This window comes from Rhineura floridana, chromosome 15 (genome assembly GCF_030035675.1).
Source record: "Rhineura floridana isolate rRhiFlo1 chromosome 15, rRhiFlo1.hap2, whole genome shotgun sequence".
Classification (NCBI taxonomy): Eukaryota; Metazoa; Chordata; class Lepidosauria; order Squamata; family Rhineuridae; genus Rhineura; species Rhineura floridana.
The window spans coordinates 36,469,069-36,483,938 of record NC_084494.1 but is presented as its reverse complement, the minus strand read 5'-3'; the positions used below and the strand labels follow the sequence as shown (position 1 = coordinate 36,483,938).

At 46.2% G+C, this 14,870-nt stretch overlaps 1 protein-coding gene across 3 annotated transcripts; it reads left to right on the top strand.

Annotated features, from left to right (window-relative positions):
• The first annotated feature begins 1,891 nt into the window (after positions 1-1,891).
• Positions 1,892-12,554, top strand: LOC133370958 (ras-related protein ORAB-1-like). 3 transcript variants are annotated; one of them, XM_061597935.1, is made up of 7 exons: positions 1,892-2,693; positions 3,816-3,941; positions 4,658-4,730; positions 6,299-6,394; positions 6,790-6,885; positions 8,166-8,297; positions 10,224-12,554. In XM_061597935.1, exons 2-7 carry the CDS (start codon positions 3,919-3,921, stop codon positions 10,443-10,445), a joined length of 642 nt encoding a protein of 213 aa, XP_061453919.1. In that variant the 5' UTR covers positions 1,892-2,693; positions 3,816-3,918; the 3' UTR covers positions 10,446-12,554. The 3 variants fall into 3 exon arrangements, with proteins under 3 accessions (XP_061453919.1, XP_061453920.1, XP_061453921.1); XM_061597936.1 differs by lacking the exon at positions 1,892-2,693 and adding an exon at positions 2,811-2,931; XM_061597937.1 differs by lacking the exon at positions 1,892-2,693 and adding an exon at positions 2,811-2,943.
• Positions 12,555-14,870: the final 2,316 nt, after the last annotated feature.

Here is a 14,870-nt window from a genome sequence, read left to right as displayed (position 1 = left end):
TGTAAACCAAGGCCGGGATATTTCTGTACTCTGACTGGCAGCGGCTTTCCAGGCTCTCAGGCAAAGAAGAATCTTTTATCACTTGCTACCTGAACCTTTGGAAATGGAGCTGCCAGGGATTGAACTTGCGACCTTCTGCCTGCAAAATGGGGGCTCTGCCACTAAGCTACGTCCCCTGCCCAGTTTCTGGCCTAAAAGTTTGCCTCTCCTACATCTTTGCCTCTATGATGTTCTCATTCTGTTCTCCCTGTATTTATACACTTTCTCCTTCCAGGATTACTGGAATGTTCTTTGGATCAGGTCTACCTTAAGCACTATAAAACAGGCACAGAGAAGTTATGAAACATGCATAGGCACAGCTGTGGCCACATGCTTTGATGAGTCATACAAAAGAAATGTTTGAGAAAAAACTTGCAAATGGGAATCGAGTTCAAAGCAGCTGTGGAGGAAGACAGAATGGGACCTTAACAGACAGAACAACAGCTGGTATAGCACTGTGGGGAGGAGAACCTGGCTGGGAGTCCAGAGTCTGTGAGTTCAATTCCCCACTCGTGTCTCCTGGGCGTCAAGGGCCAGCTAAACATCACCCCCACAGTGAGTGGCTCAGGGGTGACGTGCCCTGCCACCTGTGCAGCCGTGGGCAAGCGGCATAGTCCCAAGGAGCCCAGTTGCCCCCCAGCTGGCAGTTGTGGACAAGGAAGGGGCTGGCTTGTGCAGCGGTGGCAAGCTGAGCAGGCCCTAGCCGGCTGCAGAAGACTAGCCTCAGAGGGAGGCAATGGTAAACCCCCTCTGAATACCGCTTACCATGAAATCCCTATTCACAGAGTTGCCATAAGTCGGGATCGACTTGAAGGCAGTCCATTTTCATTTCAACAGACAGAACAAGGGGTACCATTATCCAAACCAAGGGTGGGGGAGCTTTGGCCCTACAGATGTTGCTACAACTACAACTCCCATCAGTCCCAGCAAGCATAGCCAATGACCAAGAATTATGGGACTTGTAGTTCGGCAACATCTGGAACACCAAAGCTTCCCCACACCGGATGCAAATGATACCAACAGATAACAGTAAAGCTAATAGCTCTTTTATCCAGTACTAATTGTTGCTGGAGCAAAGACTTTTACATACAAAGAACCCCGCATATGGCTTGCTAGTCAGCACTAGATGTGGGGCAAACTACAGACTACAAAGTGTCCATGGTATTTTCTGTTGCAAACATTTTCTTAGCTTCTGGGTGAAGGATTCTGCAAAACCAAACAAGATTCCTTGTGTCAGACAAGATCCTAGATCTTTGTCTCATTAAGAGGCCAAAACAACTCCCCCACTGAATTGCCAAAACCTTTCTGGAAAGCTGGCCGTAGAATTATGAATTTTTGATGACACCATTAGCAGATGTTCATCCGAGGTCCATCTTTTGTTCTCTGTTATCAAGTCTGCCAACTGATGCCAAATCCAACTCCAGAGACAACACTTGAGAAAACCTGCATCATTGAAGTAATACCTCTTTGGTAAACTTTCCGGCAGACAAGAATTGCACCTCTCACACTAAATGTGCACACATGTACAGCACACACACACACACGCTCCTTACTGCTGTATACATTAAGAAATATCTAAAGTTCCTCCATGGCACAGTGTGGTAAGCGGCAGTAACGCAGCCAAAGCTCTGCTCACAGCCAGAGTTCGATTCCAACGGAAGGAGGAAGTCGAATCTCCGATAAAAGGGGTCGAGGTCCACTCAGCCTTCCATCCATCCGTGGTCGGTAAAATGAGTACCCGGCCTATGCTGGGGTGTAAAGAAAGGCCGGGGATGGAACTGGCAATCCCGCCCCATATATATGGTCTGCCTAGTAAACGTTGCAAGACGTCACCCTAAGAGTCAGAAACGACTCGCACTATAAGTGTGGGGACACCTTTACCTTTTTAAAGTTCCACATACAAGATCATGTCTTTATATTCCATGTCAATGACGGTGACTTCTCTTATCATTCCATTTCTATACACAAACATGTACTGACACTCCACCCCCTTTGCAACCACGTCCGAAGGTAAAGCTCTATTAAGTGACATTTATGATGTGCCAGTCGTTGTCACCCATCTCCCCTCCAAGCCCACATGCACAGGAACACACCCTGTTTGCTGCTGTTGCTCCTACCCCCAGCTATCCCCACCGTTCCTCCTGCAGAGACCCTCCTCCCTCTTTGCAGATCCAGCCCTCCCCCTTCAAGATTAAAGACACCAGCAGCCAGTCCTCTTCCATCCCAGCCAATCCTCTGCATCATCAGATGATGTCATCTCCAACAGCTGGCCAATGGTGGAGCCTCCAGCTGGGAGCATCTTTGCTGCAAGACAGGAGGGCCTGCGAGTGAGAGAGCCAGCTGCTGGGAAAACTGGGGAGGGGGGCAGGGAGTGGAGCGTCTTTGTTTCTCCCCTTTGAGGCAGCGATCCTGGTGTTTTGGGATCCAACTGGGCCTCTCCTTAGGCACGGCTGGCTTTGGGATTGCACATTATCCACAGTATTCCTGCTCCACTTTCATGGGTCCTCCTCATCCATCCTCATTTCTCACTACCCAAAAGATTGATCTTCCTCAGATTCTTTAAAGAAGATACTTTGCCCATTCTCTGACTCTGCAGAGCAAGATGTGCTGAACTGGACTGCAGCTACTCCAACTAGGAAAACACAGGATCCAAGGTACAATTGCTCTTAACCTTCGTATCATCATTGTGTCCCCTTTATTCTATAACAGGAAATGACCGGGGGGGGGGGGAGAACAGGAAGGGGATGAAGATTCCTTCCTCTCAAACAGGGCTGGATTTTCAAGGAGAATCACATAAAATAAATCCAGAGACATTTTACTGCATAGCTACCAGCTTGCGAGGCATAGGATAACCAGAGGCTTCCAGTGGACAGAATTATTAAGGAAACAAAAGTGTGTGTCTGTGTATGTGAAGGGCTATACTGGCAATGTTGCTTGCCTTTTCCAAAAGAGGTTTTATTTTAGAAATTGCTATTACCTTGGTAATTAGATTTGGGACTAATTTGGGGGCGGGGTAAGAAATAAAAAAAATTGTTGCTTATCTGTATCCAGCAATACTGAATAGGAACTGCAAACATTCCCTACAACACTCCCCAAAGTTAATTGGGGGAGGGGTTGCTCCCATTTTTTTACAAATCCAAACTCCCACACAAGATTCATGCCCCCAAACTTGAAAAATCCCCAATTTGCCCCCAAATCAGCTGCTAATGTTCCTACCCCACCACAGAAAAAATTTTGCCCCCACCCTTAGCCTTTTCACTTAGAAACTGTAAATAGGCCAGGATTTAGCTACTGTAGAAAGCAGCATTTAGGCACCATCACCGAGCCTGCATTGTATTTGGTCAGCAGTGGCTGTTTGCCTTAAATACAGAAAGAACAGCTAGTGTGTTAACAAAAAACATGAAAGACTCTGGTGACAACTTCGTGCTTATCTAAATCAAACTGGTTTGATAGTTTCCACTCTTCCTACAGAGGGTTCCTTGGGAACTTTTGTTCTGCAATGAGGTGGGCGGCTGGGGATCTCTGCCAGTTATCTCAGCAGGCTACAGTTCCTAAAATCCTTTGGGGGAAGCCATAACAGTTAAACCTGTAATAAAACTAATATTGCACCAAGCCCTTACAGAATGGCCATTTACTGTGGCAGGATTCAGTCTTAAGCATCTTGCACTCAACTATTTTTAACTTGTTTCTCCACACTCCCAGAATGCTTTTTTTAAAAAAATGAAAGGCGCAAATTCAAAAATTCTATACACAGCGATTCTTCTGTTTATCCAAAGGGTAGACACAAGTCAGGGAATGGCAAGCTTCCACACCTGCTCATTTTGAGTGCTCAAAACAACAAGACACCCTAGTTTTCTGCATGCCTGCCTGCCTGCCAACATGTCAACTATCAGTCCTGAATAGTGAGTATTGAGAGACGGAGAAAGAAGCCTTATTGGTAAGAGGTGTCTGCACAGTACAGGGGAGGTGATGCTGGGCAAAGGGACTTTTTAACAGGGTATTCCATTTGAAGGCATTTCAAGTTGGGCACTGGGTTTCTGATGCCCAGGGAGGGAATGCAGCCATTTATCAGTGGCACCACAGAACCTATGGGTTAAGTACCGCCTATCCATAATTAAAGTTTGCTCCTCTTAAGAAAAGCAGCTGGTATAGCACAGTGGGGAGGAGAGCCTGGCTGGGGGTCCAGAGTCTGTGAGTTCAAATACCTGCTCACGTCTCCTGGGTGTCAAGAGCCAGCTAAAGATCACCCCACAGTTGAGTGGCTCAGGGGTGACATGCCCTGCCACCTGTGCAGCCGTGGGCAAGCTGCATCGTCCCAAGGAGCCCAGTTGCCCCCCAGCTGGCAGTTGTGGAGAAGGAAGGGGCTGGCTTGTGCAGCGGTGGCAAGCTGAGCAGGCCCTAGCCAGCTGGGGAGGACTAGCCTCAGAGGGAGGGGATGGTAACCTCCCTCTGAATACCACTTACCATGAAATCACTATTCATAGGGTCGCCATAAGTCGGGATCAACTTGAAGGCAGTCCATTTCGATTTCCTCTTAAGAAAAAGGCACGTGGCTCCCTTCAATCCAGACCTACTTAGTTGCTCACCAAAACTTCTCTCTTTCCTTCCCCATCAACAGTGATTATTTGTTTAAGCTGCTGCTGATTGGAGATTCTGGAGTTGGCAAGTCCTGTCTCCTGCTCCGTTTTGCGGTAAGGCTCACTGTGAAGGGTTCACACCCTTCTGCCAGCTTTTGCTATAGCCTTGGAAAGGGAGAAGGCAGGCAGAGCTCAGTCTCGTTTTCAGTGCCGGGTCTCCTGAGTATGCACAAAGTGTTTTTAGAAACCCAGGAAGCTGCCTTATAAAAAGTTAGACTCTTTGCTGCCCTGTGCTGCCTGCTCTGACTGGCAGCAGCTCTTCAGGGATTCAGTGACGGGCCTTTCCCCATCACCTACTCCCATACCAGGCATTACTGTCCTCTGAGACTGCACCCATCCATCAGACTTTCACCTAGTCAGTTAACATAAGAACATAAGAAGAGCCTGCTGGATCAGGCCAGTGGCCCATCTAGTCCAGCATCCTGTTCTCACAGTGGCCAACCAGGTGCCTGGGGGAAGCCCGCAAGCAGGACCCGAGTGCAAGAACACTCTCCCCTCCTGAGGCTTCCGGCAACTGGTTTTCAGAAGCATGCTGCCTCTGACTAGGGTGGCAGAGCACAGCCATCATGGCTAGTAGCCATTGATAGCCCTGTCCTCCATGAATTTGCCTAATCTTCAAACTGCAGAAGTCACAAGCTGCACCAAACAACAAACTTAAGAGCTCTAGAACAGAAATCTAAAATCAGAAAGCCAAGCAACATGCTAAGCAGGTGGAAGTAATACAAAGATGAAACACAGAGCTAATCTGATCTGGATAACATCTGTCCTAGGCTGCCACCTATTTGTTCTTGCAAAAGCCCCATGCTTGACTTACCAGCCACACGTGCAAAAGCCCCATGCTTGACTTACCAGCCACACGTATCTACTACAAAACATCAGCTGAGCCTTTTCTAATTGCATTACTTCCATGCCCAGAAAAGGTTTCGTTGGCTGCTTCCAGACAGGGGCCCTATATATTGCAAACAGGTCATAAAGATCTGATTCTTCTGTGTGCAGGTTTGGCACGTTAGCCCAGCACGTTTCCATTTTTTTTCAGCCATGGACATTCACATTGCCATTCTGCCTGTTGTTATCCACCCCAGTGGGCAGACCTTGACAGAATATATGCGGGCTGTGGGTTTTTTTATCCCTGCCCTGAATCACTCATCCCTTGCACTTCCAGACTTTGAATTTCACAGATTTTTCAGTGTCGCATTAGGATCACCATGAAGGTGGTCAATGAAACCTAACCGGCAATCAAGATGCTGCCTTCATTTCCAAGAGATGGTGGTGGGGTGGGTATTAACATAGGAAGTTGCTTTGTACCAAGTCAGACCACTGGTCCATCTACTTCTGTAATGTCCACACTGACAGTGGCTTCCAGGATTTCAGGCAGGTTTTTTCCCCAGCCCTACCTTCCCAGCATGCAAAGCCCTACCCAGCCCTTCCCAGCATGCAAAGCAGGTGCTCTACCACTGAGCTATGGCCTTTCCGTTTATATAAAAAAGATACTTAGCTACCTTACAATTTGGGGGAGGGGTCACAAACACCCCACCCCAGTGATTCCACTCTGGTATGGCTTGTTTTCTTGGCAAGATTCCACCACTTGCACACAAGCATTCTCTTCTTCTCCTTCTCTATAGGATGATACCTACACAGACAGTTACATCAGCACCATTGGTGTCGACTTCAAAATCCGGACAATAGAGTTGGAGGGAAGGACCATTAAGCTGCAAATTGTGAGTCTATCCTTTGGGGTTTTAGGTTGTTTTTAAGTTGTTTTTAATGTCATCTTTTAAAATTGTTGTAACCTGACCTGGGACCTTTGGGTGAAGGGCAGGTAATTAATGATGCTAATGATATGCAAGAGGCACAGTTTGTCACAATTCTATCTAAAGCGTAATTGTATGTAAGCACAATGACCACTCAAAACAGCAGTACTAGGGGCTGTGTTAATTTAGCATCTTGATTCAGGACTAAATGAACAGAATCAAACTTCCTGCTAAGTTCTAATTCAGTTTCACTCCCTGGAGTCTCACTTTGAAGTTCCCTTGTTGAAGGCTGACTTGCACGTTATAACACGGCCCACTAGAAACCAGCAGTGACCAGAAAAACATACTTCTTTGCCCCACAGTGGGACACTGCCGGGCAGGAGCGCTTCCGAACAATCACGTCCAGTTATTATCGAGGAGCACATGGCATCATCATTGTGTACGATGTGACAGATCAGGTAAGTTGAACAGAAGACAGATTTTCATTCAAGCAAAGCCGAGGACAGACACTAACTTAGCACCTTCCCCTGGTGCAACTGTGACTATCGCAGCAGGGCATAAAAGCAAGGCAACACAGTTGCCACAGCCAGCTAGCTTGGCGTACCAGTAATGGAAGCCAAATATCAGACTGCCACAAAAATGTACTACCACAAGATGCAGTAATGCCCACTAGCTTAGTTTAAAAGGGGATTTGGTGGATTCAGGTGGAAGAGGAGGAGAGGCCTATTAATGGCCACTTAGTTATGCCAGCTTTATGGATCCTCCATCTTCCATAACCTCCATGTTAAGATACCATCTTATCAGGAGGTTCGTTCTGCACAATATAGGAAACAGCCCTTTAGTGTGGCAGCACCTACCCTGTGGAATTCCCTCCCTTTGAATATTAGGCAGGCGCCATCTCTGCTATCTTTTCGGTGCCTTTTGAAGACTTTCCTCTTCCAACAAGCCTTTTAAGTTGATACCTATCCCAGTTTGCATCTGTGTTAGAATTGCTTAATAAGTGTTTTAATAATGCTTTTAACCCTTTGTAAAAGTTATTTTTAAATGTTTTTAACGTTGTTTTGTTTTAATGTATTTTAAGATCTGTTTTTATGATGTTTTAAAGTGTTTTTAGTGCTTTGTTTGCCACCCTGGAGGATACAAATGAAATAATAAATAAATAAATGTTACAGAACCTTTGTTCAGAGGCAGAATAACACTGAACACCAGCTGCTTGAGATCATCAGTGCAGGACAGCTATTATCCTGTCTGGAGCTTCCCAGAGGCGTCTGACTGGCCACGGTGGGAAACAGACTTTGGTCCAAACCCAGCAGGGCTCTCCCTTATGGCCACCAGAGAGTTCTCTTGCACAAGCCCCATTTGAAGGGTGAGGGCAGCCTCACAAATACATCCATAACATTTAAGTGCGCACTAACATTTTTTTCATTAACCCTCCTGCTCCATATATTACTGATGAGCAGCCTAAAGGAGATAAGAGAATTAACTTTTGTAAAGCACTTCTACCTAATAATCTGAAGAAGATATTTGCTCAGCACCGGTACCTAGGCAAGTAACTATTTAGAAGCTTGGTTGAAGAGAAGATACCTAGGGTAGACAGGAGGAATATGATTAGGGAAGAAGGCTAGCCAGATGGCAATGGGGGTTCAGCAGACTTGAGTCCAGAGCACCTCACTACTGTCTCCACACACGTGCGCTTACATGAATACTTTCTCCAACCTCTCTCCCGGCCCTTTACCAGGATTCCTTCAACAACATGCATCTCTGGATGGAGGAGATCAACCGCTATGCCAGTGAGAATGTCAACAAGTTGATTGTGGGAAACAAGAGCGACCTCACAAGCAAGAAAGCAGTGGATTACACTACAGCCAAGGTGCTTACACTGGGAAAGGGATGGATGTGGGTCCTACCAGCTTTACCCTTCAGTTGCTGAGAAACAGCCTCCATTAAGTGAAACTATCTGCATTTGCTCTCATTCATCATTCCCTTTGACATCTCCCCGCTCCTGAAACAGACCTTAGATTGTAAACTTCTTGAGGCAAGAATGTCTGCAATAACTTATTGCTTATGTCATTTCATAAACTGCAATGTACATTGATGGCACAAGATCCACAAGCCGGTATCTACCTTATCAAGAGTTGGGCAGTAGAGAGCAGTAGCACTGGAGTGGGGAGGTGTATTAATCCGTTTATTAGAGTCCCGATATTTTCCTCTTGTGCTTTTTTGGTTTACCTCACACTAACTAATAGCAACTATCAGTGCTGCAGCATTTATTCAATCAATTCATTGACTTGAAAAATGTATCAACTGCACTTCATCTAAAAATGGATTCCAGCGTGTTATAGAAATTTAAATTACAGAGATACAGTAAGATTAAGAGGAGTAGAGCCATTCAACAGAGCCTTTTATGCAGAGACCTCATCCCAATCTGTGTCTGTGTTGGAATTGCTTTTTAATATGTTTTTAAAGATGGCTTGTTTTGGAAATGGAAATGGACTGCCTTCAAGTCGATCCCGACTTATGGCCACCCTAGGAACAGGGTTTTCATGGTAAGCGGTATGCAGAGGGGGTTTCCCATTGCCTCCCTCTGAGGCTGAGAGGCAGTGACTGGCACAAGGTCACCCAGTGGGCTTCACGGCTGTGTGGGGATTCAAAGCCTGGTCTCCCAGGTCGTAGTCCAGCACTTTAACCACTACACCACACTGGCTTGTTTTAGTGTATTTTAAAGTCTGTTTTATGATGTTTTAAGAGTGTTTTTGTTTGCCGCTCTGGGCTCCTACTAGAAGGAAGGATGAGATATAAATCTAATAAATAAATAAATAAAATTCAACCAATTAATATATTTTTTTTAAAAACTGACATCTAAAAACATGCTCCTGATGAATTGAGTAACAGTTAAAAAAAAAAAAGTACTTATAAAGCAGGAAAGCTGTGGCCCACCCGCTGCTGTTGGACTTCCCCTCCCATCAGCCCCAGCCAGCATATCCAGTGGTCAGGAATGATGGGAGCTATAGCCCCAACAACAAACATCCGAATGGCAACAGATTCCCCATCTCTGATCTAAAAATAAAGCATGCATGCTTCTTGATTTTAGGACTGCCATTTTGTACTCAATTAAATCAACTGATTAATATAATTTGAACAATTAATGAACTTAAATTTCGTTAAACCAGGTGACAACCCTAGCCGCTACCCCTTATTTCCCTGAGGAAGGGATGAACTTAGGAAGCTGCCTGATCCACAGTCAGATCATTTGTCCCTCTAGCTCAATGTTGTCTCCTCTTGAAGGGCAGCAGCTCTCCAGGGATTCAGACTGGGGGGGTGGGGGGAGGTCTCTCCCAGCCCTACTTGGAGATGCTGGATGTTGAGCCAGGAATCTTCTGCATGTAAGGCAGATATTCTACTACTCAGCCACGGCCCTTCCCCAAGGAGATGGAAGTGCGCTCACCCTGTTCCCAGATTCCCACATTTGAAGCATAGCAGGGGAAACAGAAATACTGCCAGAGGTTCTAGCAGTAGTTAAATACGCCAAATAGCCACTGACCAAATGCAAATCCTGCAACAGCAGCAACACATTCAGCAGCAGTTCTGGCAACAAACCAGCAAACATTCACACAGTCCATTCCCCCACAACTGGGTTCTCTCTCAACAAAAGCAACATTCATTCATTACTGAAACGGCAGTGTCTTTCGGGGCCTTAAAGACGCTTTGTTGCTTTTGCTGCAAGGGACACGTCTACCCCTCTGCAGTTCGTTGCTGACTTTCTGTTGTTGTTTTGTCCCAAACTCCCTGGATGCAGGAATATGCAGACTCCCTCGAGGTGCCCTTCCTAGAGACAAGTGCTAAAAACGCCACCAATGTCGAACAGGCCTTCCTCACCATGGCAGCAGAGATCAAGAACCGTGTCAGCAGCGGCCCCACCCAGAATGACAGCCATAAGTCCAATCTCCACATCCAGAGTGGCCCCTTGAGGCAAGAAGGACCAGGCCAGGGAGAAGATGGAGGGGGAGGATGCTGCTAAGAAATAAGCCACCCAGCAAGTCAAGGAGTGGAAGGTTCAAGGAACGCACAAGAGGAAGGGAATGTTAAGAGGGCCCTGGGCCTCCATAATGGCCACAGGCAACTGGAGCCTCCCAACATATCTTGATAAGACTTGGGATGCACAAGGGAACTTCTGTTGACAAGGCAGCCTTGGCCAATCCATGTTTGCTTCATCCCATTTCCCTGACTTTGGAGCTGTAATACCTGGTCCTATTTAGCTGTCACCTCCTGACCTGCTACACCAACCCCTCTTCCCACCACACACAAACACACCCCTAGCCCAACTTCCTGCTCCTGTCAAAGCTCCTCTCAGAGTCAGCTCAATGGAACATGGAATCTACCAACGGGTCATGCTGCATCGTACAGAAAATCAAAGGTTGCAAAGGGGGGGGGAGACTTCTCAGCCAGATTCATTCACCTAGAATTACTATCATCTCCTGGCTCTGCCTTCACACACACCAGAATGGGTTTTGAAATGGACACATCCACCATGCTGACCTTCAAGCTGGTTACTTCTTTTAACATTTTACCCTCAAGGGCTGTACTGTCAATTGCCCTTTCTTTAAATGAACAGGGTGGTGTGTATTCTCTTCATCCAACATACTTAATCGGTAGGTACCAAGTGACAAATTAAGTGTTTGAAAACTCTTCCAAAATTGAGAAGAAGCCTCTAGCCCTCGTGGGTGTAAAACACATCTGCTGAAGGCTCCAAAACGTAGGAGCCCCACAAATCTGCTGACCCATGTAATCCTCATTTCTATACCCTTGCGCTAATTCCGAGGCTCTCTTCCCCACCATCACCACCGCTGGCAGCAATGCCAACAGGAAGACTTTGTTCATCACGGCCCCCTCTCCCTTTGTCAATAAGATTACTGGGCCTGAGAGCTACTAAAACCAACGGCCCAAAAGAACAGTACAAGAAACACACGGTGGACGCAGGGGAGGACCCTGAAGAAAATCAGCCGGCCACCATCTTTGCAGGGAACACAACCAGGAGCTACGTGATGCCATCAATCCCCCCCATATTCTTAAAACAGAAAGCTTTTTTTTAAAAAAAAGACCGCAACAGCATCCCCCTATAAATCTGTTAAAAAAAAAAAACACTTAGAGAACAACTATGGTCAAAAATACGCTGAAACAAATTTCTCTCCTTCCTTGGGTTCTTCCCCACTACCCAAATCGAAATATCTTTTAAAAGCTTGACTTTGTTTACCAGCGTAAAACTAAGCATATGCACCCACGTTTATAACTGTGGCAGTTTATGTGAAGAACGTTAATTTCTACAGAACTTGGATGGGCTGGTGGTATGAAACAGGGCAGTTCAGAGGCAAGGTTTTTGTGTGTTTCTGGACTATGTCAAAACATCTTGTAAAAGCTGATAGCAGCGCTGGATGCAATTTGTCTGATTTAGAGCTTGACAGGGCGCAGATTAAACGGAAAGCAGTTCACTGATTAAGTGGAGTGGTCCTTCTGTACTCTCTCAGGGTAGTGGGAAATAGAAGGTTGATTTCCAAGTGCAGAGCCTCTGAGCTTAGCCCCAGTAGAGGTCACAATGGCATGCTACCACTGTGACTAATAGCCACGGATAAATGCTGGGAGCAAGGGAGGCCAGAGGCAGGTGGGAGGGTGTTGCAGGGGGGGATCAAAAGCCCACCAGGCACCTACACTAGTGTTTATAAGGGCCTTTCCAGACTGGTGTTTTATTGCAGGTATATTCTTCAACACATTCTTTACACAATAATAGTACATTTATGTTGCTTTAGTTGGTTCTGCAATGCTTCCCCAGTGCCAGCACATTACTGCTGTCCAGAGCAGTCATAGCACAACAAAAGCGGAAGAAAAATAAACCCAAACACTTGTGCTATAAAAACGTTACGGGATTTCGACAGCGAGTTACAGGATATGTACTACTGACCAGAAGTGAAGCAGTATGACCACCACAAATCTTCTGCAGATGCAAACCGTATTGAAAGCGGGATCGTGTGTGACTGCTCTGATAGCATTAGGAGCACAAATCTTCATGAACGCGCAACAAAAAGGATGTCTGGATGAGCCCCTAAGGAAAAGACCTGTTTAATTTCCCAGTCTTTTAAATGCTCTTTAATACATGATGGGATTTTAACTTCCGCTTGGATTCTTTTAATGTTGCCTTTTATCTGATTTAATTGCTGTTTATGGTTTGCATTTTTAACCTTTTTATTGTTCATAACCCTAGACATTTTTATTGAAGGGAGCTATTATTTGGGGGGGGGGATTGACATTAAATAAATCCACTGGGATTCCCCATGTACCCTACTTAAGAATATAAGAACCAGCCAATTTCTTTTGTTTCTGGAATGTGAGTATCTTTCACTAAGAGCCAACTCCCTCTGCATCAACACCACACACACGTCCTCCAGCATAATGGAGCAGCTGAGCAGAGAGCCAGGGTGTCCTCAGAGCAGGTGGTTCCCACATTGTGGCCCATGGACCGCCAGTGGTCCATCAGCTTCATTCTGGTGGCCCGTGGCGTGTCTGTGGATTTGAGATTGAAGACGGGAGATGGAACATCCATCGCGTTAAATGTTCATATTGATTTTTAATTCTATCGTTATTGCTTCTTTTATTTCCTATGTTGTATTTTATTGCTTCTTTTATTTCTTATGTTGTATTTTATGGCATTACAATATATAAGAAACGAAAGAAGCAATAACGATAGCATTAAAATCATACAGTCTCGAGCACTGGGCATTACAGCCATGACAACAGGCAGGAAAGTCATTAAGTGGTCTGCCAAGAACCTCATAAATTTTCAGGTGGTCTGTGGGGGGAGGGGAAAAAAGTGTGGGATGCACTGCCTTAGAGTGTGACAGCAGCACTGCTGGGTCAGACCAAAGGCCCATCTAGTCCAGCACTCTGTCCTCGCAGTGGCCAATCAGATGCCCGGATGGGAAGCCTGCATGCAGGACACTGGCTCTGCCACAAGCTCACTAGGAAACTTTAGGCAAGCCAATTCTCTTTCAGCCCACTTCCCAATTGTACAATATTATAATTTTAAATACTTACATGCCGCCTTTTGGTCAAGTAGACCTGCCAAATAAGCTTACAACAGAGGAAGAAACACACACGCACAATCCCAAAACAGCACAAAACAGCAAACCACACGTCAACATTGCAGCAGCCAATTAATGGCACTAATTAAGCCCAAAGCCATGTCTCCACCACTAGCCAGAAAGCAAGCCGCAAAGGAGCCAGGTGACCTCCTGAGAGAGCCACCAGCAAAGGAGCACACAGCAGGGCCTCCAATCAAGACCCAATTGCACAGGCAGGTTCGTGTGGGAAGAGATGGTCCTCATCTATGGAAAAAAATGGAAATGGACTGCCTTCAAGTCGATCCTGACTTATAGGTGACCCTACAAATAGGGTTTTCAGGGTAAGTGGTATTCAGAGGGGGTTTCCCATTGCCTCCCTCTGAGGCTGAGAGGCAGTGACTGGCCCAAGGTCACCCAGGGAGCTCCATGGCTGTGTGGGGGTTCGAACCCTGTCGTAGTCCAACACACTAACCACTATGCCACACTGGCTACAAGGCTGTTCTCAGGAGCACAGTGAAATGTATTTGAAGCATTTTTGAACCCTCTAAAGCCTAACACAGCCCCCCAAACAAATGCTGCTTGCCCTCCAGGACTTCACAGATTTTGACAGGAGGCAACAGAGAGAAAACAAAGCAGACGGTGCTGGGATGGGTGGAGCCCTGATGGGATGCAAATCTCCTCTGTCATCAGCTCAATCATCTGACGAGAGGGAATGAATCCTCTGTTTAGCTGCCTTGCACGTATCAGCCTGGGGTGGTGGGGGCTGTGTACATGCATGTGAGGATGTGGACTGCCCATACCCACCAAGGGCATGCAGTTCCATGGCCATGTGGCCAAAAGAATATTACCCACCCCTGCTCTAAAGCATCACATAAATGTGCTTGTTATTACTACTGCTACTTGTTATTCTCTCCTGAATTGCTTACCCCTAAATCCCAAAGAGCTGAGCCCATTAAGGAGAGAAATCAAATTAAGATTTTCAGGATACTGCATCCAACATCACATTCTGTGCTTTCCCCCCAGAGTTGGCTCCAAACGGTTAGTCTGAATTTTCAAGGAGCTATCCAAGGTGCAGCACTTTGGACAGCTCCTTGGAAATTTGGACTACAGCCTGCAGTGGATTCACTGCCCCGCTGACATCAGAGCCACCGGTCTCCACTGGCTCTGACTCCATACAAACCAGTGTATCAAGTATGTCAACTTAGGGCTGCCAGGACATCCCATTTAGATCAAGGCATTCAGAGTCTGTAGGGAAAGCCTGACAATGCAGTTAGCAAGACAGGGGGATGGAAGTCATGGCGTCGGGCCACATTTTGGAGTAATACGTAAGTTTG